General features: G+C 40.3%; 1 protein-coding gene across 2 annotated transcripts in view; it reads left to right on the top strand.

Moving 5' to 3' along the window:
• The window catches only part of CCDC30 (coiled-coil domain containing 30), a 119596-nt gene extending 93397 nt beyond the window's left edge, over window positions 1-26199 (top strand). For both annotated transcript variants that reach the window (XM_061122217.1, XM_061122218.1), the window contains 6 exons: window positions 5817-5929; window positions 14918-15059; window positions 19509-19645; window positions 20844-20958; window positions 25191-25258; window positions 25495-26199. In XM_061122217.1, coding sequence (XP_060978200.1) covers window positions 5817-5929; window positions 14918-15059; window positions 19509-19645; window positions 20844-20958; window positions 25191-25258; window positions 25495-25672 — 753 coding nt within the window. In that variant the 3' untranslated portion in view covers window positions 25673-26199. The remainder of the gene's footprint in view (window positions 1-5816; window positions 5930-14917; window positions 15060-19508; window positions 19646-20843; window positions 20959-25190; window positions 25259-25494) is intronic.
• The last annotated feature ends 663 nt before the right edge of the window (window positions 26200-26862 follow it).

Raw genomic sequence — 26862 nt, 5'->3', positions numbered from 1 at the left:
AAACTGTTGGAAGGGAGAGGTAGGGGTGAGTAGGTCAGAAAGAACTGTTGCTAGCTTTCAATAAATCCAGAAGTTCAGAAACCACAGGGAAACCAACCCTTGTAAAAGATTAGCAGGAACTCTCCCAAAGCCCTTTCAAAAGTTTCCCTCTTTGATCTACCTGATAGTGTTACCAGAAACTGGATTTGCCTCTTGGTGGATGTCAAGCCAAGAGACACAGCCAAGTCAATAGATCAGGAGAAAAAAGGATCTATTTGCAGCAAGTGAAAACACCAGGGATCTTTCCCAAAGCAGTGTCTCCTCAAACAGCAAAACTGGGGAAGTTTTAAGCTAAGGATACCTGCATATTCATGAAGGAGCTTGAGCAAAGGAGAATTTAGCATAGAAGTGGGGCAAAGGTCCAGAGTCCAGGCTTTAGTTGATAGAAGTCATGAGGGTCAACATCATCCTGTCCTCCACCTAAGTGGGGGCCTTAGTTCCTGCCGAACTCAAAGACATGTATCAGATTGCTATATATTTCCCTTGAGGAGGAACTGGGGCTAATTTTATCACTGAACTATTGTTTCTTGACTGCTTTTGCTTTTTCCTGCACTTCTTCACTTCCCTTAAAATCATTAACTACTGAGACCTGTTCAAGGACAAGCACTGTGGCCAGGTTTAGATCACAAAATGGATTAAGCCCAAAATGTCTTCTTTTATGTCAAGAAATCATGCCTGGTTCTTTCTCTGGAGACTCCCTACCCTGTCTGCTTACAGTAGCACAAGAGGAGCATGGTGGCCTCTCCTGTGCTTTCCCCCATGCTTTCCAAACTGTGTGCAAGTGCCTCTGATTTGCAGAAACCGAACTGGAACTCTGCTGTCAAGGGAGTTTAGGAAATGTCATTTTCAGACTTCCAATCTTGCAGCACAGGGGAGAGCTTAGAAAAGTAAGGGTCCTGGTGAGCAATGTCACAGTCTACTTTGTATAAGCAGCTTCCATCCAAACCCTTTTACCCATATTCAACCTTATAAACTACAAGAAGAATAGTATGCTTCCGCTGAGTCGAATGCCCTGTCACTCATACAAATGACGATGAAGCAGCACAACTCAGATTGGGGCTTGAACCCGTTGTCTTAATTGAGATCACACACCTGTTCTCAGGACTTAATGAAGCTCAGGTTCTTCTGTCTTGTCTCAGAAAGAATTCAGTGAGAGACAAAGTGATAGGTAAGAAGTGGATTTATTTAGAGAGATACACATTCCATAGGTAGATTGTGGTCCGACTCAAAAGGCCAGAGTGGCTCTGAAGGAAACACACTCCACAGACAGAGGATGGACCATCTCAGAAGGCAAGAAGTCCAGAAATAAGGCATAGTTAGTTTTTATGGACTGAGTAATTTCATAGGCTAATGATGGGAGGATTAGTCCAACTGTTTTGGAGAAGGGGCAGAATTGGGCCATACCCACTAACTACTTTTGGGCCTTTTATGATTGGCCTTGGAACTGTCTGGCACCTGTGGGTGTATCACTTACCTAATTACAGTGAGCATATAATGAAGCTCAAGGTCTAGTGGAAATTATATCTTCTGCCATCTTGACCCTAATAGTTTCAACCAGTTTTTGTCATATCTTCAACAGTTATGTCATTCTTTGAAAGGTGGTGCTCTGCTTCCTGTTTCATTGATTCACTTAACTTCTGAAAGTCCCAGCAGCATCTGTGGTCATTTATGGATAATGTAATTGCTACTTCTTCAGTCTCAATCCACACGGATATACTAACTTTAAAACTTAATTATAAATTAACTACCAATAATACAATAAATTAACTACCGATAAACATGTTTTGGGATATAGGTTTGAAAAGCCATTCCCATTCCAGCTCTTGGTTTCTTTCCCATATTCTGGCTCTGAGAGAGACCACAGCATATATCAATCACTGGTTGAAAGTTTAGACATCATCTTATAGGACAACACAGAACCTCAAAAGATGTTACCTGGCCAGCATCATACCTACATCTTCCATAGGTCTTTTCACTGTTTTGCAGGATTCTTTTTTTTTTTTTTTTCTGGATAGTAGGATATATGATGAGAGCAATGACTGAGACTTTGTTTCACCTCTCTTACTTTAAAATGATTTTCTTGTTCAGGAACTATGTTGAGTAGTAGTATATCATGACAGGAAATAAAGAATTTGGAAAGCCCACAGATGGTAGTCCTGGCAAAAGCACTATGGACAGAGAAAGAAAATCCAGGTCTAAAATGAGTGTCTTTTTCACTGAGGACGCATTGTTGTTCTCTCCATGGTAGAAGAGGTCCAGTATAATAAACCTGCTATCCGGTGACTGTTGGGCCCCCTGCCTAGTAGATGGTCCCATATCAGTAGCTCAACATTGATCTTTGCTTTTGGCAAGTTGAGTAGATTAGCCTTGGTGACCCCTTGTCCACTTTGTACATGAGCCCAAGTGAGTGAGCACATAAAGGACAGAAAAAGAGGCTAAGTGCCATCTACAGAATGTACTGGTTTTTTCCACTTGATTATTGAAGGCCACCTCTTCTGTGGAAGCCCTCTGCTGTGGAAAAGCCTATGAGGCACATATATGTTCACACTCTAGGCTGTGCTGTCTAATATTGTGTCAACTAGCCACTGTGGCTATCTAAATTTAAATTAAATTGAAATTTTAGTTCCTGAGACATACTAGGCACGTTTCATGTGCTCAGTAGCCGCATGTAGCTAGTGACCACCCTGCTGGTGAGTGCAGGCATAGAACACTTCCACCAGTAGGACACATTTCATCAGTCTTCCAATATTATTCTTTCCAAATCCCTGATCATCTGGCCAGACTATTAGAAACTTTCTATGAGTTAGCATCGGTCCATGCCTCTGGACATCTCTCTTTCCGGGCAAAGTGAACATAAACTTTGCCCGCTGAGATTTCCCTTCCCACTGGTCTGAAGGACCACCCCTCAGTTGGGGCTATCAGGCCTCAGCAGCCCTATTTCAAGTGGTTGCCATATTTGGTACAGAATCATAAGTACATCAGGCCCAAATTAATCTTTCTCGGCTAACTAGTGATACACAACTCCCCGTGAGGCCATAGGTTTGGGTTGAGAGAGGTGGTGATTACAATAGAGGTAAGTGTCACTTGCCCATGCAGCTTGCTCAGTATTTTCCATAGCAGTTCTGTTTGAGGACGGAGTACTACTGCACATGCCCAACTCAATGCTCAGTGGAGAATAGAACACCTCGTTTCAGGGAGGGCAGCTCAGGTTACTCAACCCTTTCTTTCTCGTGGCCAACCATGAGAGATGATTGAGAGGAGAGATGACTCTCCTCCCAAATCCTAAGATTCAACTAAAGGTTTCCAGAGGCTCTGTGTTGTTTCCTCCTCTGCCACAGAAACTTGGGGCAAATTTGGGTCTGCTGGATCCTAAAGCCCAAATGGCAGAGCAGTCTGCACCACAGCCTGGCATAGCGCAGCTCTTTGTCTTGCTTTGGGCACCACTAAAACCATACAACCCTGATGGTTGCTTGATAAATGGGCTGAAGGAACAAAGGTGGTATAATTTGATTTTAGACTCAGAAGAGGCTTTCTAAGAACTTGGCATTTTCTATCATCAATAGCCCTCATGCCTCAGGTTGGAAAACCAGCAAGAAGAGTCTGCTCTTCCATATTGTCTAAGCTGACTGCACACTCAAGAACTGGGAAATTCACAACCTAAGGAGCTTTATAAACCCACTAGACCCATCGTGAAACCTATACTGAGCCGATGAGTCTCTGCAGACACACTATAAGACACTGTGTATTCAAACTCCATTTTCCACCCTCCTTCCTCAAGTCTCCACTCTAAATTCTGAACCTCAGTTGCACTTTGGGCTCCATGGTGCTAGTGCTGGATGCAGAACCACTGGACTGTATGGAATTCCCCCCAAATCTACATAATCCCCTTTCTCCAATGCCCTGTCACCTGGGTAAAAGGCCACAGATCTCTTTGGGAAAGGCTTGGGAGAAGATCACATGCTTATGGCAGAGTCACACACAAGGTTCTTCCTGAAGAAAACCTGGCTAAAAGGACCCTGGGTCTGAACTGATTCAGGTCTGAGGACTGAGTAAGGGGCCACTACTCTCTGTGTTGTCATTCAAACTGGACCTCTGTTCACCAGACCCAGGTGCGTTTATTTATTTAAAAATACGACTCAAGTAAAACTTTAATAGGCTGTTCATCTATTTTAGTTCTTTAATCACTGTGATCAGTTAACTACAACCAATGATTGCTACTAGTCTAGCCATTTGGTTTTATCTCTGGCCCTATTGTCTAATAGCAGTACTAATGCCCACCTTGTATCGGGGATTAAGCATTGTGCTTGACTTTTGACACTCTGCAGTAGCATCACCTCCCGTCATAAAATCAGGGCTCAATTCCAATGTTGGCATCTCCCACCATCATCCTCATAGGAGAGCATTATGGAACATTTCAAGGAATCTGGTGCTCACCAGAGTATTTGGCAAAGCCTTTGTGAAAGGAATGTCTTCTGAGTCATGCAAGGGTCATGATGAGTTGGATGAGCAGGTCACCTATGATAAATCTACTCCAAACTTCCTATCTACTTAAGACTCTGGATTCTTTCCTCTCACTTAGCATGGTGTTTTATTTTTTTTTTTTCCATTTATTTTTATTAGTTGGAGGCTAATTACTTTACAATATTGTAGTGGTTTTTGCCATACATTGACATGAATCAGCCATGGATTTACATGTGTTCCCCATCCTGAACCCAGTATGGCGTTTTAATATCATTTAACCCTGGTCACTGTTGAGTCCACCAACCAAGCAAACTATTAAAGTCACTTGAGATGTTTAAATTAACATATTAAACCCTGAATCTCTGTAAGTGTATCCATCAGGTCAATAAATTCAGCCTATTCAACATTATGTTCCTTTCTCCCTAGTATAAACACAGTAGGAATACAGTCCTATGTATATTCCTCAGGTTTCTGCCAATTTAACTTCATAAAATCTTTCCATTCTTTCAGTATGGCAGTCCTCCTAGGTCAGTGACTATACTCAACTCCTTTTCCCTGGGATGTGCTGGGATCTGACTCTTGTTGTAGGATTCGAGGCAAAGAGAAGTGGTGGTGATAGTGGAGGGGTGGCTCTTAAGAACAACGGGCATCATTGCACAGATAAATGCCCCAGGTGGAGTCAGTAGAGTCCTGGAGACAAGGGTGCCTAATGTCCTGAGACAGTAAGACTGCTTATGCTGATAAGAGGGGCTCAGTAGGGTTTTGAGGCCCAGGGTGCTCAAAGTTATTGGATCCTGTCAGATGTTCTTGTTCCCAGTTCTCAGATTTGCATGTTTTCCAAATAAAACACTATTTTTCATATAAGAGATCTAGCAAGGCTATGAAGTCAACTTGTGCTTGCAGTTCTGCAACCTACTTGATGAACTTTGGATTTGGATTTTGGATATATTGACCTGCTGCCTACATGAAGGAAGTGCCCTGAGTCTCTGAGTATGCCTTGTTCCAGTAAACAAACCCTGAGTTGGCCATTTTCTCCTCTAGGGCTCGTTAACTTGATCAGATGTAGCTAACCACCCCACACACCTTAGAGTTCTCAGACTTTTTATATAGGCTTACACAACTGTTGGAAGGGTTGAGGAATCACAAGTAAGGAAAAGGAGCTACTAGCTTTCAGAAATTCTGGAGGTGCAAAAATCACAGGAAGCTGCTATGGATTCTGTAAGCCTTTTTTAGCAGAGAGGCTTTGCCCGTTTACATTCTCTCAACATCACGCCTTTCTTCACCAGTGTATTCTCATTTTTTTAAATGTTTTTCAGCATCTCAAGAGCAACCAGGAATTGTCAAAGAAGCTGTCTGTGTTGCAGCAGGAGAAGGAAGCTCTATGTGAAGAAAATGAGCAGCTTTTGAAGCAGTTTGACCTCTATGTGAGGTAAACAAAAATAAGTTCCCTTTATTTTTTTTATTTTTTTTTTTATATATATTTTTTTTTATTATTTTTTTTTCCAGTGGGTTTTGTCATACATTGATATGAATCAGCCATGGATTTACATGTATTCCCAATCCCGATCCCCCCTCCCACCTCCCTCTCCACCCGATTCCTCTGGGTCTTCCCAGTGCACCAGGCCGGAGCACTTGTCTCGTGCATCCCACCTGGGCTGGTGATCTGTTTCACCATAGATAGTATACATGCTGTTCTTTTGAAATATCCCACCCTCACATTCTCCCACAAAGTTCAAAAGTCTGTTCTGTATTTCTGTGTCTCTTTTTCTGTTCTGCATATAGGGTTATCGTTATCACCTTTCTAAATTCCATATACATGTGTCAGTATGCTGTAATGTTCTTTATCGTTCTGGCTTACTTCACTCTGTATAAGGGGCTCCAGCTTCATCCATCTCATTAGGACTGGTTCAAATGAATTCTTTTTAATGGCTGAGTAATATTCCATGGTGTATATGTACCACAGCTTCCTTATCCATTCATCTGCTGATGGGCATCTAGGTTGCTTCCATGTCCTGGCTATTATAAACAGTGCTGCGATGAACATTGGGGTGCACGTGCCTCTTTCAGATCTGGTTTCCTCAGTGTGTATGCCCAGAAGTGGGATTGCTGGGTCATATGGCAGTTCTATTTCCAGTTTTTTAAGAAATCTCCACACTGTTTTCCATAGCGGCTGTACTAGTTTGCATTCCCACCAACAGTGTAAGAGGGTTCCCTTTTCTCCACACCCTCTCCAGCATTTATTGCTTGTAGACTTTTGGATAGCAGCCATCCTGACTGGCGTGTAATGGTACCTCATTGTGGTTTTGATTTGCATTTCTCTAATAATGAGTGATGTTGAGCATCTTTTCATGTGTTTGTTAGCCATCTGTATGTCTTCTTTGGAGAAATGTCTGTTTAGTTCTTTGGCCCATTTTTTGATTGGGTCATTTATTTTTCTGGAATTGAGCTGCAGGAGTTGCTTGTATATTTTTGAGATTAATCCTTTGTCTGTTTCTTCATTTGCTATTATTTTCTCCCAATCTGAGGGCTGTCTTTTCACCTTACTTATAGTTTCCTTTGTAGTGCAAAAGCTTTTAAGTTTCATTAGGTCCCATTTGTTTATTTTTGCTTTTATTTCCAATATTCTGGGAGGTGGGTCATAGAGGATCTTGCTTTGATTTATGTCGGAGAGTGTTTTGCCTATGTTCTCCTCTAGGAGTTTTATAGTTTCTGGTCTTACATTTAGATCTTTAATCCATTTTGAGTTTATTTTTGTGTATGGTGTTAGAAAGTGTTCTAGTTTCATTCTTTTACAAGTGGTTGACCAGTTTTCCCAGCACCACTTGTTAAAGAGGTTGTCTTTTTTCCATTGTATATCCTTGCCTCCTTTGTCAAAGATAAGGTGTCCATAGGTTCGTGGATTTATCTCTGGGCTTTCTATTCTGTTCCATTGATCTATATTTCTGTCTTTGTGCCAGTACCATACTGTCTTGATGACTGTGGCTTTGTAGTAGAGTCTGAAGTCAGGCAGGTTGATTCCTCCAGCTCCATTCTTCTTTCTCAAGATTACTTTGGCTATTCGAGGTTTTTTGTATTTCCATACAAATTGTGAAATTCTTTGGTCTAGTTCTGTGAAAAATACCGTTGGTAGCTTGATAGGGATTGCATTGAATCTATAGACTGCTTTAGGTAGAATAGCCATTTTGACAATATTGATTCTTCCAATCCATGAACATGGTATGTTTCTCCATCTGTTTGTGTCCTCTTTGATTTCTTTCATCAGTGTTTTATAGTTTTCTATGTATAGGTCCTTTGTTTCTTTAGGTAGATATACTCCTAAGTATTTTATTCTTTTTGTTGCAATGGTGAATGGTATTGTTTCCTTAATTTCTCTGTCTGTTTTTTCATTGTTAGTATATAGGAATGCAAGGGATTTCTGTGTGTTAATTTTATATCCTGCAACTTTACTATATTCATTGATTAGGCTTCACAGCTGAATTCTACCAAAAATTTAGAGAAGAGCTAACACCTATCTTACTCAAACTCTTCCAGAAAATTGCAGAAGAAGGTAAGCTTCCAAACTCATTCTATGAGGCCACCATCACCCTAATTCCAAAACCAGACAAAGATGCCACAAAAAAAGAAAACTATAGGCCAATATCACTGATGAACATAGATGCAAAAATCCTTAACAAAATTCTAGCAAACAGAATCCAACAACATATTAAAAAAATCATACACCATGACCAAGTGGGCTTTATCCCAGGAATGCAAGGATTCTTTAATATCCGCAAATCAATCAATGTAATACACCACATTAACAAATTGAAAGATAAAAACCATATGATTATCTCAATAGATGCAGAGAAAGCCTTTGACAAAATTCAACACTCATTTATGATTAAAACTCTCCAAAAAGCAGGAATAGAAGGAACATACCTCAACATAATAAAAGCTATATATGACAAACCCACAGCAAGCATCACCCTCAATGGCGAAAAATTGAAGGCATTTCCCCTGAAATCAGGAACAAGACAAGGGTGCCCACTCTCACCACTACTATTCAACATAGTGTTGGAAGTTCTGGCCACAGCAATCAGAGCAGAAAAAGAAGTAAAAGGAATCCAGATAGGAAAAGAAGAAGTAAAACTCTCACTGTTTGCAGATGACATGATCCTCTACATAGAAAACCCTAAAGACTCTACCAGAAAATTACTAGAGCTAATCAATGAATATAAGTTCCCTTTAGAAGAACACTGCATAGAGTAACGCCCCTTCTTACAGAACCAGCTCCGGAGCTCAGCAGGGGATGCTCGCTGAGGTGACTTTTCAAGAACGCCAACACCATTGTTCTTCCTTCCCAGAAGTTCTATCTATCGGGCTTTTCCTAGGGAGGTGTGGGGCCTTATTTCTTCTCAGGAGAGGGAGGGGGAAGGGAAATGCTATTTATTGAGCTCTAGTGGTATCTAACATCTTGCTCTTCCCCAAATACATCCCTCTGACTTGCCTTCAGGCTCTTTCCCCTCACATGCTGTCCTCAGTCTGAACCATGCTCTCCCCATTTCAACTCTTCCTTCTCAGACAAGCCTTCCTTGACACCTTCAGCCTGGGCTGGATGAGGTGCTCACTCTTTGTGTCCCTATAGCCTTCTATACGTGACTGTGATTATTTAAGAACTCACCATGTTGTTCTGAAATAATGTGATTCACACCTATCTTCCTCACCAGACTATAGGTTTTAAAGGACATGAGCCACAGTCTTATTCATCTTTTTATCCACAGTCCCTGGTATATAGAAGGTGCTCAATAGAAATCTATGTTCCCAGACTTCCTACTCTTTCTTTCATTCACTGGTCATCATTCCACCAGATTCCTCCCACTCTCCTCCTCTCTGAAGTGTAGCATGGTAGTTTAGAGTATGGACTCTGGAGCCATATTGCCTGGGTACAATTCCTGGTTCTACTAGGAACTAGCTGTGTGACCTTGGGCAAGTTAAGTAACTTCTCTGTGCCTGAGGTATCTCATCTTTAAAATGGGCAAAATAGCCATTCCTTTTGCATAAAGTTATTGGGAGAATTAAATGATGAATGAATACATGTAATAGAACAGTGTCTAGCACAAAGCTGTTACTATATCTACTTATTTTCAGTTTTCCTGTATGACACACCTCTCTGCTTCTAGCTCTGCACCTCTCATCTCTATTGTTTAAGTTGAAGTTTCTTATTCTCTTATGTTCTCACTCACTTCCTATGTTGATGGTAGTAATAATGATTTGAAAACCACTTTCTGCTGTACAGTGGAAAATTCTTCAGTCATTGATATTCAGTATCTTGCTTTGATTATCATATCACTGAGAAGTATAGAAACATGGAAAGGAACATGTATGGCTCAGCTCATATTAAAATGACAAATCTAAGACTAGAACTCAGCCCTCTACTAACCTGCACAGAGCTCTTCCCACTTTGTATCTGCCGTTAGAGGGAGGAGAGGGCATCCACAGAGCCCATGGTGTCTCACAGCAGTGAGTCCAGGAAGGCCAGGCAGGAGCTCCAGGCCCTCCCTCTGTCAGGACCAGGATGCACCCTCCCATCCTGGATCAGGAACCCCCAGCATGTGCACTGACCACCTCAGAGCCAGGGATCCCAAGACAGATTCTCAGTGGAGATGTCTTACGTTCTGCTGATCGTGTAAGCATATTCCTGCTCTTTAACCAGCCTCGGGAGCACAGCCTTCTTGGGGTCTCAGTCAGATCAGGTATAAATCATTAATCTCATTGTTATCAATAAACAATGCTGATAGTTGGTGCGAACTGCCATGAAACTCCAGACCTGTGGTTGCAAAGCAACACAGTTTTAATTGGTATATTTCGTTCCTGGACCACTGGTCAGTGCCAAGCAAGAACTTTCACAAAACAGTTCAGGCCTGATTCTAGGCCTGCTGGACTCAACCCTCTAACACAGCCCCGATTTAGTTAAGAATTACCCACTGGTCCTGCAATTGATATTTTTATGCAAAATAACTTAAAACTGCTTTTGTACATATATTTTTCATTTTAAAAAATTATCTTTATAAATTCCTAGGTGTGGAATTACTAATCCAAAAGCTGGAGCTATGGATCTCAAAATGTACTATCAAACATTCAGAAGCATCCTACCAAAATTTTCTGCCATTATTGTGTGAGAGTAGAAATTTCACTACATCTGTATTTGCATTGGGTGCTACCTTTGTGGGGGGAGGGCTCTGATGAAATTTTTCCCAATGCTCTTTCTTTTAACTGAGGTATAATTTACATGTACACAGATTTTTAAATGTACAATTTGATGAGTTTTGACAAATGTATTTGCCCACTAAGCACAACCCCAATCAAAGATACAGAACATTTCCTTTATCCCTTAGAGTTTGTTCCTTTTTACAGTCAGTCTGTATCTCCTGATCCCTCACCTCTTCCCAGGAATCTACTCTTCTGATTTCTGTCTCTACTAGAATGGAATTATACTACATGTAATCTTTTGTGTCTGACTTCTTTTGCTCAGATTCTTCCATTAATTTTTATTTTGGAATAATTCCCTTCCGTTGTTTTCAATGATCAGTTATAGTCATAAATTACTTGTTATTTTATTTTGAATTTCTTTGATGGCTAGTGAGTCCGAATAGTTTTCCATATTATTAGTCCATAGCCTTTAGAACAGTGAATCCTAACCCTAGATTCACATATGTGGGCCCCAACATAGATTAATTAAATCAGAATCTGTGAGGATAGGGCTTAGGGATCAATATTTTTCTAAAATCATGCCCATGTGATTCTGATGGGCGCCTAGGAAAATTATAGCTTTAAGAAAGAAAATGAAAAAAAAAAAAGAAAGAAAATGGAAGAAATTGTCAAAACTCTAGGTTCATTTTTTTCATTCCCCTGATCCTACTCCTGACCTTTACAAACAATGCTTAATTTTTTCCTCATATTTTCCCAGCTACTCTTCCAGAGGAACAAATTCCTTGCCATTTTTAAATAAAAATCAAGGAAAAACCATCTGGTTTTACTTAAACATAACCCAAAGTTGTCCTGAAATTTTAGAACATGAGTATTGTGCTGCCTTATCATGCATGCAGTTAACCAAGCCAACCATAAACTTAGAAAATCCACATGTTCTTTGGCAAGTTGGCCAGCAGAACTTCTGACCAAACTGATAGGTGTGCCAAATAGCCAGCGAGCTATTTGGGAAGGTCTAAACTCCCATCAGCTTTACTGCATCCGTGTACTTTTCATACCATGTAGTACTACTGGAAGAAGCCTGAATATCTAGCAATAGGAGCTAGTTAGGTCAAGTATTGTACATTCACTTGATGGAATATTATACAGCTGTAAAAGATGGTGGCCATGAACATTAGAAGCGATGTGGGAAAATGCTTCTGATACAATAAATAAAAAGAGCATAAAATAATTTTAACCTAGACAGTGTTTAAACAGAAGATACTTACAGAAAGAGTGAAAGGAAAGACAACAATATCATAAAATAGATCATATGGGAGTTGGATTTTTTCCCCAAGTTTTCTATAATTTATCATTTAAAAAATAAATAATTTTTTAATTTTTATTAAAATTTTTAATAGTCCAAATGGCAGAATAAGAGAGACAGCAGCTGTCTGGCATGGAAGCTGCAGATGTGGGTTTTAATAACTCAGGGCAGAATGTGTAAAAGAAATTCTAGAAATCCATGTTGTATTTCAAATGATGTCAAAACATCAGAGAAACGGTGAACAGCTGGGAAACTCAGAGAACAACAGGTGTACCATTAGTGTTTAAACCGCTGAAGCTATGGACTGGGAGATGCTGAAACCCAGTGATATCTTTTGACAGACTCTTCCCAGAATAAGGGAAAATGAGAACATTTGTGAGATGAAAATATCTTCCTGTATAGAACCTTAGTCAATTCATAAGAATATATATTTCCTATTATATAGTGGGTGCTACAAGGGCCACAGAACTGAACAAGCCTAAAGCAGTTTTATAAACCTCAGTATCTAGAGTAACTCTGTTGAGTTGCTGTAGCAGAGACATTGAATAAGAATGTCTTTAGAAAGGGAGGGGGTTTCTCTCTTACCTAAAAGTGCAGGGAGCTCAATGTTTCCAAAGTCTAGACTCCTTTCTTGTTGTCGCTCCAACATCTTTAGCACTTATCCACATAGTCCAAGGCAGTTCATTACTATATTCACATTTTATCCAACAAGAAGGGGAAAAAAGGGGAAGGCAAGGGCATTCTGTTTTCCTTTAAGGCACATTACTTCCACCCCAGCTACTGGCCGGAACTTACTCACATGGCCTCATCTAGCTGCCTCATTTAACTACAAAAAAACTACATTTTCTTGTAGTTCATGTTTGAGCAACCAAGTGCCAAGCTAAAACCAGGAGGTCTATAATGATATAAGAAGGAGAAGGTGTACTGAGGACCCATCCCCACAGTCAGTCACTGCCACCCAAACTGACTGGGTGACAAGGGCCAGTGTGCATGTCTCTGACCTACAGGAATTCAAACTTCTCTGCTTGGTATCTGGCCAACAGCTGAATTAATCTTCTAAGGGAAAAATATGCAAAATGATTCTTTTGTTTACAATCAACAGTTAGGAGAGAGAGGGGCACTATTTTGGAAAATGGAAGAGTCTTGCAAAACACACTTAGAGGTAAGATAATAGCTTAACCAGAGCAGAAGACTCTCCTGGAGTCGCTAGACTAAATTACCATCTAAATAAGTCTCCTTTGCTCTTCCCCTGCCATCCAGCTCCTAGTTCTTAAAAAAAGTGTTAATCGCTCAGTTGTGTCCAACTCTTTGCAATCCCATGGACTGTAGCCTGCCAGGCTCCTCTGTCCATGGACTTCCCCAAGCAAGAATACTGGAGTGGGCAGCCATTCCCTTCTCCAGGGGATCTTCCCAACCCAGGGATTGAACCTGGATCTCCAACATTGCAAGCAGATTTTTTAAACCATCTGAGCCACTAGGGAAGCCCTTATAATAGGTTATTAAGATATAATTCACATACTGTACAATTCACTCATTGAAAGTGTACAATTCAGAGGCTTTAGTTATAGTCCATCACTGCAATCAATTTTAGAACATTTCATTACCTAAAGAAATCCTTTAGGTATACCCTCCATTCCTGGTTTCTCTCCTTACTCCCAGCCCCAGGCAACCACTAATGTACTTTGTTTCACTCTATATTTGTCCCTTCTGGACATTTCATATGAATGGAATTGTATAACATGTCGTCCTTTGTGACCGGCTTCATTCACCTAGCATAGTGCCTTCAAAGTTCATTCATGTTGTAGCATGTATTTGTACTTCATTCCTTTTTATAGCTATATAGTGTTCCATTATACAGATACTCCATACTGTGTTTATTTGTTCATCAGTTAATGGAAATTTAGGCCGTTTTCAACTTTTGACTGTTATGAATAGTGCTACTATGAATATTCATGTACAAGTTTTTGTGTGAGTGTACATTTTCACTTCTCTTAGGTATATACCTAGGAATGGAATTGCTAGGTCATATGGCTCTCTATATTTAACCATTTGAGGAACTGCTAGGCTTTTTCCATTTGACAGTCTAACCAGCAGTATATGAGTATTCCAATTTCTCCACTTCCTTGCCAGTACTTTTTAAAAATACATGTATTTATTTATTTGTTCGTCTGTACCAGGTCTTGGTTGCATCTTGTGGGATCTTTGATCTTTGTTGCAGTATGCAAACTCTTAGTTGTGGTATGTGGGATCTAGTTCCCTGACCAGGGACCCAGCCTGGCGCCCCTACATAGCAGAGTCTTAGCCACTGGATCACCAGGGAAGTCCTTCCAGTACTTCACTACCTTTTATTTTTTATTTCAGCCATTCTCCTGTGTGAAGAGGTATCTCACTGTATTTTTTATTTGCATTTTCTTAATACTAATAATGTTGAACATCTTTTCATGTATTTATTGGTGGTAAGTTAAATTTATGTCAGAATCAGAATAAAAGTCTTGAGCAAAGATCTAGATAGAATTGGCATTTAGAAGTCTAAACTCAAGAGTGAAAGCAAACCCAGTTGTCTGGAAAATCGACAAGACAGAGTGGGTTCTATCACTGTCCAAGGGTATAGCCCAGAATCAGAAAATTTTAAAATAATGACTAGCTCAGTGGAGTAGGATTCAAAATTTTTAGATGTCAGGGATCAGAAGTCAAGGAGTTTCCTGTGTTGGGGATGACTGAATCTGGTGTCATGGGGGAGGTTCTCCTTGGTCCATTTCCCCCACTTGGGTGAGAAGTCCTATGGATGTGAGGCAGGATAAGTCTTCGTCTCTGGGACCCACCCTGACAAAGCAAGAAGAGGAGCCCCAAGAAAGGTGCTAATCGAGGAGCAAAGTAAATTTTCACTGTGTTTAGGTGCATCTATATTTAAATTTACTTTTGTAGAAACTATAATCAGAAATATCAGTACTACAAAGTCAAGCTGCACAGAGTCAAGGATCGTTTAGTTGATGAAGTAGAACTCCGAGATGAGAGAATCAAACAACTCGAAAATGAGGTTGGAGCCCTGCGGCAGCAAATGGAAAAGGTGAGGGGGAAGGTGGAGCATTCACTGGTCCTGCTGGTGCTGGGCATCTGGGGAAGCCCACTTGATGTTTAATGTGTTTGTGGCCTCTTCAGAGCCCAGGTTTCCATTTCTTTTCTTTGCACCCTTTTTCAGTTTGAATAATTGTTTAAGCCCTGCCCAAAAGTATGTAAGACTCATAGTGATGCTAGATCAAACTGGACACTGAAAATACTCTGCACTGCTGCTTAGGGCTAGCATCTTGCCTTCAAATGAAAGTGCCTTTTCATACATATATATTTTTTTAATTAAAAAATTTTAAATTTATTTTTAATGGGAGGATAATTGCTTTTACAATATTGTGTTGGTTTCTGCCATACATCAACGTGAATCAGTCATAGGTGTATAAATATGCTCCCTCCCTCTTGAACCTCCTCCCACCTCCCACTTGATCCCACCCCTCTAGCTTGTCACAGAGCACCAGTTTGAGCTCCCTGCATCATCCAGCAAATTCCCACTGGTTATCTGTTTTACATATGGTCAGTCGGTCAGTCAGTTCAGTCGCTCAGTTGTGTCTGACTGTTTGAGACCCCATGAATCGCAGCACGCCAGGCCTCCCTGTCCATCACCAACTCCCGGAGTTTACATATGGTAGTGTGTATGTTAATCACGCTTTAGCTGAGACTTCCAAACCAGTCTTCACAACTCATTCCTGCTTTATGTAGCCCTCATTTCGCCTCACATTTCTGTCCATTTTAAATGACAATGAAAACAGGTGACCCCTATTCTTCTATCTGACTAGCACCTTCAGGCTGTTTTCTAAATCTCTCTGGTTTCTTTGTCTTGTTGCCCCTGTGACTTTCTGGTGTTGGCAGAAAGTAAATGGAACAGATGAACGGGACCCAATGCAGAATGGCCTTGAAAGCAATAAACTACATCAATTCAAAGGGGAGAGCAACTGATTTGGCCAGAAATATTTCCCTTCTGAAGATACCCAACCCATTTCAGAATTTTGAAAACATTGTCCTCAGTCCTAAATTACTCCTTTCTACACCCACCAAATTTTTATCATATCACCACTATATGCCAAGGATACCAAAACAATTGATATAAATTCAGTTACTCCACGGGCTATTATAGGACTCCACAAGAAGGCTCCCTCGGTGACTGTAATAAAACATGTGAGGATTATAAGAGATGGGTCACCAATGTTGTGTTTTTAAGTTTTTTTTTTTTTTAAATCCTTCTGTTACTTTAAACTGTAGTGAGAATGGAAAACAAGTTAGATTTTGCAGTACCCTCCTATTGTGGCACTAACTCACCAAACTTTGGAAGACTCAGATCCAGGTTAGACTTAGGGTCAGATCCAGGTTAGCAAGGCAACGCAGAAAGTATAACAGAAGAAAGTAGCAGCTCTTGTGCACGGGCCCACCAGAAATACCATCAGCCTATTCTGCACTACCCATTCTTCCTGGTGGTGCCTGCCTTCCACTTCCAAGCTTACATGGCAAAACCACCCTCCTGCTTTCAGCAGGCATGTTTCCTGACTGTACTGTGTTGAAGAGTATACCCCCCAAGTTCATGGCCACCCGGAACCCCAGAATGTGACCTAATTTGAAAGTTTGCTGGTATAAACAGTCAAGATGAGGTCATACTAGATTAGCGTGAACCCCAAATCCAATATGACTAGTATCGTTATACGAAGAGGAAAAGATGTACACAGGGGAGAAAGGCCATGTGATGATGAGGCACAGATTGGAGCAATGAAGCCACAAACCAAGGAGCACCAAGGACTGGTAGCATTCATCAGTTAGGAGGGAGACATGGAACAGACTCTCCCTCAGTGCCCCCAGAACTAACCCTGTCAACAACTTGATTTTAGACTTCTAGGAATTCAAACAACAAATTCCTGTTGTTTTAAGCTGCCCAGTTTGTGGTAATCTGTTACAGCAGCCCTGGGGAACTAGAACATATACCCCGAGTACAGGTCTCCATGAAATTTACTGGAGGCTGCAAGTAACCAGAGGCGAGGAAAGAGTGTTTGCGGTTGGCCTTGGACAGGCTTGGATGCAAAGGCTAGCCCTGCCACTTAATAGTTCTGTGACCTTTCCCGAGCCCCTTTGCATCATTTTCTTGTGAAAATATGAATCCCTACCTCACAAGGCTTCTGTGAGGATTAAAATACAAAATGCCTAAAGTGGGACCTCCTGGCACATACAAATCTTCATAGATGTTCCTTTCTTCTTAGTGTAAAGTCTCTTGGTGGTGGTGGCGGCTTAGTCGCTAAGTCATGTCCAGCTTTTGTGACCCCATGGACTATAGCCCATCAGGTTCCTCTCCCCATGGAATTTTTTCCAGGCAAGAATACTGGAGTGGGTTGACATTCCCTTCTCCAGGGGATCTTCCTGGCCCCAGGAATCAAACCCCGGTCTCCTGCATTGTAGGCAGATTCTTCACTGACTGAGGTATGATAAAATCTCTTAGAAGCATGTTAATCAGTAGATGTACCACAGAGGTACAAACCTGGAGCTCTTGATTCTACTTATTTTAGGGCCTGTGAACCAGAGCCCCAAGCATACAAATCCTGGACTCACTTTCTAAGCACAAAGTCTCCAGAAAATAATGCCACTTTTGGGGTGCTTCATTCCTTCAGCATTCTCTTATTCAATGAGCCAGTTGAGTCCAGTTTGGGTGTGTGACCACCCAAACCAGGTTTCCACAGATATTTTATCCTATTATTACAGCAGGTGTCCTGGTTCCTAAAAAATACAGTGTTTTCAATGGACAGGGTGTCAGTAGCTGGTCCCACTCAGTTTCCTTTCTAATCCAGTTATAACTGCAGAGATTATTTGTCGGGTGGCTGCTTCCACTGTCAATCCTTACCATAATGTATTTAAAGAGTAACAGGTGAGACTGTTGTTAGACACTGAAGGGTCCTGGATGAAGGACTTTAAAATATGGAAGAGTTGTTCCAAAACATGCCGTGATCTCCTTCCTTACAATTCCTTAATAATAGACTGATAGATGAACAGCCTTCCTTCTTCTCTCCCTCCCTTCCTTCCTCGCTCTCTTTTCTTCCTTCCCTTCTTTCTATTTTGAATTATAATTGACATAATATTATGTTTACAGCATTATTACATTATTTAGTTATATAGCACAATGATTCAATATTTGTATATATGTCCACCACAATAAGTCTAATTAACATCCATCACTACCCATAGTTACAAATGTTTTTTCTTGCAATGATAACTTTTAAGATCTCCCGTCTTAGCAACTTTGTCACATGCAATACAGTATTACTAGCTATAGCCCTATGCTGTACATTACATCCTTATAACTCTTTAATAACTGGAGTTTATACCTTTGACTACCTTCACCCATTTTGCTCACCCCTCTCCACCTCTTGTTGTTCAGTTAGTCATGTCTGACTCTTTGCAACCCCGTGGACTTCACCTCTGGCAGCCAACAATGCAATCTGTTCTCTGTATCTATGAGTCTGTTTTTTTGTTGTTGTTTGAGTTTTTTTAAATACCACATATGTGGACAGTCTTTTCTGAATGATCTATATTATTAATAGTGCCTTATTGAAAGAAAGAAAGTTGCCCCTCCTAACCATGTGATTCACCCATCTGCCAGAGGTCCTTACTCTCCTGCCACTCCCATTCATGCCAATCCCACAAAGGAAGGTGGGAACCAACACAAATAGGAGAAGGCACTTACCTGTTACCACTAACAGGTCCTTGGTGAAGGGAGAAGGGCAGTTCTACACTTGTGAGCTTCTGAGCTCTTCACCAACTGTGATATTTACTAATATCTGCTGACTCAAGGTAAGGATGTTAGTGTTTTTTCACAAAATGTAATCCTGTATTATTTTAGCTATAACTTCACTAGCTATTGCTTTCAGGGAAGATGTTGGTAGAAAATGAAACATGATGTCAAGCTAGAAATCATTTCAGCATCATCACTGCAAGAGTACTCTTGATACCTGGCTGACATGCCAAGCAACCGAAACCCTGATGCTGGTTTTCAAGTGAGGTGGCTAGATTCCCATCTTCCTTCGCCTTAAAAAGACTGTAACTACAAGGCAGATGGAAATGTGTTATATGGAAATCTTTCTCAGTATGGAGCTTCAGAGAATTTAGTTGTATTTGTTAGTGACTTGATGCCTATATAATTAGAATACAGATGAGAGCACTGGGACCTTATTGGAAGTTGAGTGTTCAGACATTAAAAAATTTTAACCCAAAAGAATGAATAAATGTCAAAACAAATACATAGCATAAAATAACCAAGATAAATAGGAGAATGGTCTAGCTGACAATGTCAGCAAACAGGTAAAGACAGACTAAGAAGACAGGAGAAAAAGATGTTTGCAAGACAATTTACTGTTGAGTTTAGAAACAGGCTGATGCTCTTAAATGTGTAATTCTTTCTCCTGCTGGGGTAATTATGAGGACTTACTATCTCTAGGAAAAGGCATTCCAGCACCAAATCACCACCCAAAATGATATCCTGCTCCTAGAAAAAAGGAAACTTCTGGAGCAGGTCACAGAACAAGAAACATTGATTAACAGCAACAAGTGGATGATATCTTCTGTCCAGAGCAGGTAGGTGCCTGCCCCAGTGGCCTGTGAGCTCCACAAAGAGGATATTTCTCCCTCCACAAAGAGATCATTCCAGAGGTGGTCCTTTGAGTTTGCAGACTTGTCTCATAACTGTTTCTCTGCCATTTGGGTGTTTTCAGCAGTTCATACAAGTGGTAGAAGTTGTAAAATTAAAGAGAACAGTATCATGGAGAAGGTGAGCTGGGCATTCAGATAGGCTCTTTCATGGCAGGATTGCCTCCCAAGGACCCAGCTGTGTTCATCCTGGTCCATCCCATTTATGTGTGTTGACACTCATGTTCATGTTTTGGCATCTGTGGAATCAAGGTAGACTGAGAGAGAATAAGGCTGGTATCTCAGCTGTATGACTTTCTGGTTTTATCTTTTTACATAAGTTACTTTCCCCACTCTGAGCCTCAGTTTCCTTACCTGCAAAATAGGCTTCATAACAGTATCTATTTCATGGGCTCGTTGTGAGGATTAAAGGAGCTAATACATGAAAAGTTTTAAGTGTTTACTGGATAGATGGGCTTCCCAGGTGGCACTAGTGGTAAAGAACTCATCTGTCAGTGCAGGAGATATAAGAGATGCTGGTTCGATCCCTGGGTCAGGAAGATCCCCTGGAGGAGGGCATGACAGCCCACTCCAGTATTCTTGTCTGGAGAATCCCATGGACAGAGAAGCCTGGCGGCTATGGTCCATAGGATCGCAAACGGTTGGACATGACTGAAGCCACTTAGCATGCATGTGCTGTATAGATGGTTCACAGTGGCCGCATACACGGTAAGTACTTGGTAAAATGGCTGCTGCTGCTACTGTTTTTACTTCTACTACTACTGAAATAAAAGCATGGGGTGACTGAGATCAGAACCAGATGCAGGCCGTGTGGCTACAATGTTAGAAGGGATGCAGAGTCCTGCCCCTAAATGCGATCATATCATTTCTTAGGTTTCTCAAGGGCTGGAACTGTGCCTTTCCTATTCTTGCATAGAGTGTGTCTCTATTCTCTATTTAATGACTGTGTATAAGCCAGAAGCTTACTCATTTTCACTTGGTTTTGGAATATGGTGGGAATTATTCTGGCAAAGTCTGTTCTAAAATTTGGCAGTGGGCTAAGACCCAGAGCTAGTGGGAAGTGGAAGAGCGTTTTTTGGATGATCCAGAAATGTTGAGTTATGCCTCTGATCTATGCCATCCTTAGAGTACTTGTCCTGGATGAAGAAAATAAGCAGCTACAGAAAAACAGTCTCCAGCTCACACAAGAGGTTGATCTCCTAGAGCATATCATAAAGAGCATCCAGATCCACAGAGGGGAGGTAAGGCTGCTGTCTTCTCTTCCCTTCACCTTCTGCATGAAGCTGTAGCCTGAACTTGGCCTTGGTGGACTACGGCAGAGGTTCACTGGCTGCACACCCAGGGAGCAGGCCTTGAGATAGCTCTTGACCAACTTGCTCTTCATCGGGTCAGCTTTTGTTCGACTGGCTCCTCCAGTGTGATCCCAGAGCACTCTGTGTATGCCTCCCAGCTTCTTCCTTAACACACTGTACTGTCATTGCCTTTTCACTTCTCTCTCTCATCATCTCAGCAGTGACATCCTGAAGGAAAAGGGTTACATCTCATACCTTGCTATATCTATGAACAGGTGCTCCATAGATATTTGAGAATGAAAGGATGTTAAATGTCCTCACACATATGCCTCCTTCTCAGTTACCCTGTTTGCCTTGTATTATTCCGTCCCCATCTTGAGAGATGAGCCCATCTGAGGCTCAGAAAGGTAAAGTGAAGCTAGTCTGGTCTGGCAAGGAGTTAAGTCTAAGGAGAACATCTGAGTCAGAGAAATGCAATTATGTTACAAAAGTCCTGGCAGGCAAGTAGCCAAGTCCAGAGAGACGCAGCAAATAGTCTACATTCAGATGAAATCCAGGGTCTGGCTGGTGACCAAGTCAGCCAGAGGGACTTCAGTAAGCAGAGCTGAATTCTGAATCCAGGATGGAGCCTACTTGCTTTCTTCCCTGGCTTATATCATCTGCTAGGCCTTTCTTCCCAGGATACTTCACAGTAGATCCTGCTTATTGGTTTAGGGCCCATGGAAAGACATGTCTCATCTACCCTCTGCCATCTTCCCAGCCTTTGTCTTATAAGTCCTGTTGTTCTTAGTCTGTAGCTGAAGGGGTCTTTGGAAAATACATGTAGTCTGAGCAGAAGACTCAGTGCTGCGCAAGAACTTCCTGCAGTCTTCAGGGTAAAACTCCCAGTTTCTGACATGGTCTTTATATGCTCTGTGACCTCGTCTCTGGTCTGTTTTGGTCTATATTTTCCTGAGAAAGAATATTTGGTTTTTAAAGTCATGGAGGACTTCCCTGGTGGCGCAGTGGATAAAATCTGCCTGCCAGTGTAGGGAACACTGCAACTACTGAAGCCTAGAGCCTGTTCTCCACAACAAGAGAAGCCACTGCAGTGAGAAGCCCATTCACTACAATGAAAAGTAGCCCTCGCTTGGCACAACTAGAGAAAGCCCACACAAAAACCAATGAAGACCCAGTGCAGCCAAAAGTAAACAAATAAATAAATGAAAATTTAAAAGATCATGGAGCTCAAAACAGGTAACTTTTTTTACGTTATAAAGGGACAGAAAATGTTTACCAGAGTATTAAGTAAAAGCTTACCTAGGTAAATATATTGGAATGATTACATCAGCTAATATGAGGTTATTCATGTAGAAAAGCAGACATAATAAACAGGCTAGCAGTTATGTGTAACTTTTTCTGTATTTTCCAAGTCTCCTATAAATGTGTTATCATAATTTCATAATTAAAAAAAATAAAATCAGGCTAGCAGTGAAAAGCACTAATATAGAAAGTCTGGCATTTATTTATTATTTTAAAAATAATTTTATTTATTGAGGTAACATTGGTTTCTTCCCTTGTAGCTCAGTTGGTGATGAATCTGCCTGCAATGCAGGATATCTAGGTTCAATTCCTCAGTCAGGAAGATCTGGAGAAGGAAATGGCAACCCACTACAGTATTCTTGCCTGGAGATCCCATGCACAGAGGAGCCTGGCAGGCTACAGTCCATGGGGTCGCAAGAGTTGGACATGACTTAGCAACTAAACCTACCTACCCTACCCTAACATTGGTTTATAACATTATATAGGTCTCAGGTATATAACAATTATACCTTGACTTCTGTATACACTACAGCATGCTCACCACCAAAAATTTATAGTTTCTATTCACCACCATAACAGTAGAACACTTCTGCCCATTTCACCCTCACCCAGTTTCCCCTCTGGTAACCACTACTCTGTTCTCTGTATCTAATCTGTTTATTTTTGTTTGCTTATTATTCCACATATATTCCACTGTTTATTTTTGTTTGCATATTATTCCACATATGCAATATATGCCACATATTCCACATATTATTCCACATTAAGTGAATTAAGGTAGGTTTAGTCACCAAGTCCTGTTAGACTCTTGAGACTCATGGGCTGTAGCCTGCCAGGCTTCTCTGTCCATGGGATTCTCCAGGCAAGAAAACTGAAGTGGGTTGCCATTTCCTTCTCCGGGGGATTTTCCTGACCCAGAAGTTGAACCCAGGTCTCCTGCATTGCAGGCAGATTCTTTAACAACTGAGGTGTGAGGGAAGCAACCATATGGTATTTGTCTTTCTCTCTGACTTACTTCACTTAGCATAATACCTTGTTGTTCATCCACGTTGTTACAAATGGCAAGATTTCATCTTTATATATTTATAGTCTTCTTTATCCACCATTCATGCATTGAAGGGCACTTAGGGTGTCTCCATATCTTGACTATTGTTATTAATACCATAGTTTTTCTTTTTAAAAAATTTTATTTATTAATATTTATATAGGCTACCCTGGGTCTTCATTGCTGTGCAAGGACTTCTCTAGTTGCAGTGAGGGGGGCTGTTCTCTAGTTGTGATGCACAGACTTCTTACTGCAGTGGCTTCTCTTGTTGAAGAGCAGGGGCTCTAGAGTGTGGGCTTCGGTAGTTGTGGCACATGAGCTCAGTAGCTGGGGCGCACAGGCTTAGTTGCCCCCCAGCATATACAGTCTTCCCTGATCAGGGACTGAGTCTGTGTCCTCTGCATTAGCAGGCAGATTCTTAACCACTGGACCACCAAGGAAGTCCACATATACTCTTCAAATTACTGTTGTCATATTCTTCAGAGAAATACCCAGAAGTGGGACTGGAACATGTGGTAGCTTTTAGTTTTTTCAGGAGTCTCCATACTGTTTTCCACGGTGGCTGTACCAATTTACAATCCCACCAACAGTGTACGAGGGTTTGCTTTCCTCCACATCTTGCCAGCACTTGTTATTTCTTGCCTTTTTAATAACAGCCGTTTTAACGGGTATGAGGTAATATCTCATTGTGGTTTTGATTTGCATTTCCCTAGTAATTTAAGTGTTGTTCAACATCTTTTCATGTGCCTGTTGGCCATCTATATGTCTTCCTGGGGAAAAATGTTTCTTTAGCTCTTCTGCCCATTTTTTAAATCCAGTTGTTTGGTCTTTTGTTGTTAAAAGTATGAGATGTAGAATTGTCAAATATTCCATAGATATTAGGGATTAAATCCCCCCAATTTTGATGATATAAATTACATATAACATTTAAGTTTAAAGTATACAATATAATGATTTATTATATGTATTTATTACAAAATGATCACCACTGTAAGATTAGTTAACATCCATCATCTCATATAGGTACAATTTTTTTTCCCTCATGACGAGAACTTTTAAGTTCTACTCTCTTAGCAACTGTCAATATATACAGTGCAGTGCTGTTAAGTAGTCATCATGTTTTACATTACATCCCAAGAACTTATTTCTCTTACAAGAGAAAGTTCATACCACTGATCACATTCACCTAATTCCCCCATCTCTGACAACCATAAATCTGGTCTCTATTTCAAGAAGGTTAGTTTTTTTTTTTTTTTTTAAATCCCAAGTGTATTTAAGATCATACAATATTTGTTTTTCTCTCTGACTTATTTTACTCAGCACAATGACCTCAAGGTCCATTCATGTTGTCACAAATGGCAGGATTTCCTTATTTAAAATTTTTCATTTTGCTGAATAGTATTATATTGTACACATATTCTTTATCCATGCATCCATCATGGACACCTAAGTTGTCCATATTTTGGCTATTGTAAATAAAGCTCCTCTAAACATGGAATATAGATATCTCTTTGGGACAGTGATTTCACTTCTGCCAGGTGCATACCCAGAAGTAAGACAGCTGGATCATATGGTAGATCTCTTTTTAATTTTTTTAGGAACCTCCATATGTCTTCCACAGTGGCTGTACCAATTTACATTCCCATGAACAGTGCAGAAGGGTTCCCTTTTTTCCATATCTTCTCCAGCGTTTGTTATCTCTTGTTTTTTTGGTGATAGTTAGTCTAATAGGTATGAGGTGAGGGGATTACACTTTTAACCAAAAATATGTATAAAAAAATACATATCACCAATGGTCTATGATTATAATTTAATACTCATCCTTTCTTTTAAGGAAACAACAGTTTGTGACATCCGTGAATCTGAAGTATTGAATAAAATCATGTACTTACCAAACTCCAGGTTAGTAAAATCAAGACCATCATTTGCATGCCTGAGAGTCATGGCTGCCTAGCTAGTTCTAGTTGCTGGCCTGAGAAAGCATAGTATTTAGAGGTAATTTTCTCTATATTTAGTATCTAAATCTTCTTGTAGCTCCTCCTCCCCTTGCTACCACTTCACCTTCACACTTGACAGAATCCTGACTTAAGGTAGAAAAGAATCCATTTTATGTGGTCCTCACATAAGGCCCTTCTTAGTTTTTCAGGAATGGGCTCAGTAGAGTCCGCTGAAAGTCTTCAAGAGACTGAAGAACAGAGGTTAGAAGAAACAGTGGCAGACCCCAAGTCCCTCAAGTCCCTTTCGTGTTCACAGAATTCTGGAGCTGGATACATAAACATGGCTTCTCTGAAAGAAACACATCTCATTCAAAAGTAAGACGAAGTCAGATCTAGAAAATCATCGGTGTCTAAAATAGACTGATCAAAGCTACTAACCTGAAGCTTGGGTATGCAGGTGGAACATGACATGGAGAAGAGTTCAGGCAGATCCTCACTGGACATCAACCAGGAATCTTCAAAATTGTTGACAAATTCATTAAACCTGTTCTACAAATGGATTTCTCAAGTTTTTTTCATATCCTCTAATGCCTTGTATTGATCAATGTCATGACATAAATTCAGTGGTTTAATAAGATTGTTGTTCAGCAGAGCACATATACGGCTAATTCAGCATTCTATCTATTCTTATTATCATGGGTATTATTTTTTAATTTAAAACAAAAAAATAATGTAATCACCTTAAAGCAAATATTTGAGAAAGAAGAAAAACCTATAAAGCCCACATTTTTGACACAACTACTTTCATTTATCCTTTCCTGGTTCTTATTCAAATGTATATATTTTAAATGATTATACTGTATATTCATTTTCAGTCTGATTTTAAATTTAATATATCATAAAACATTTCCCCATATTTCATCAGTCTTCATAATTATTCTTTTAGTAACCATATGGTATCCTATCATGTTGTCCTACAAACTGGCCTGTTGTTTGACATTTGTTTCTACTTTTTTACTATTTAAGATTATTGCTGTGATGAAAGTCTTTGTAAATGTAGCTCTTTTCTTGAGTTATCCAGAAAACGCATTTACAAGATGGGCATAATTGGGTTAAAGGATATAAATGATATATAGTTTTGATACATCACTTGCTAAATTGTTTTAAAAAGATTGTGTCAACATATTCTTTCTATAGTTTAACTCTTTAAGCCTCAATTTCTTGATCCATAAAATGGGAGCAATAGTAGTTCCTATCCTATAGAGCTGTGAGGACCAAATGAAATGAACCATGTATGCAGCACTTAGTAACAGCTTAATAAACACTTAGACATCATTATTTATTTTCAATAGCTGTTTGGGTGTACTAGTTTTTCTGTAACCTCATCAACATAGGATATTATCAATATAAAAAAATTATTCTAAATAGTTGGTATAAAACTATACTGAAGGACGATTTCTGCTGCTCCTTCTCCTCTTTCTTCTATACCTTCAATTGGAAGTACGGAGGGAGTACCAAATGGAGAGAGAAAGTAACCAGAAGTTATTTTAAAAGACCCCTTAAGTTGAG

The sequence above is a fragment of the Dama dama genome, chromosome 20, assembly GCF_033118175.1.
Source record: "Dama dama isolate Ldn47 chromosome 20, ASM3311817v1, whole genome shotgun sequence".
NCBI lineage: Eukaryota > Metazoa > Chordata > Mammalia > Artiodactyla > Cervidae > Dama > Dama dama.
The sequence above is the reverse complement of the archived record's forward strand: the minus strand, read 5'-3'. Positions and strand labels throughout refer to the sequence as shown.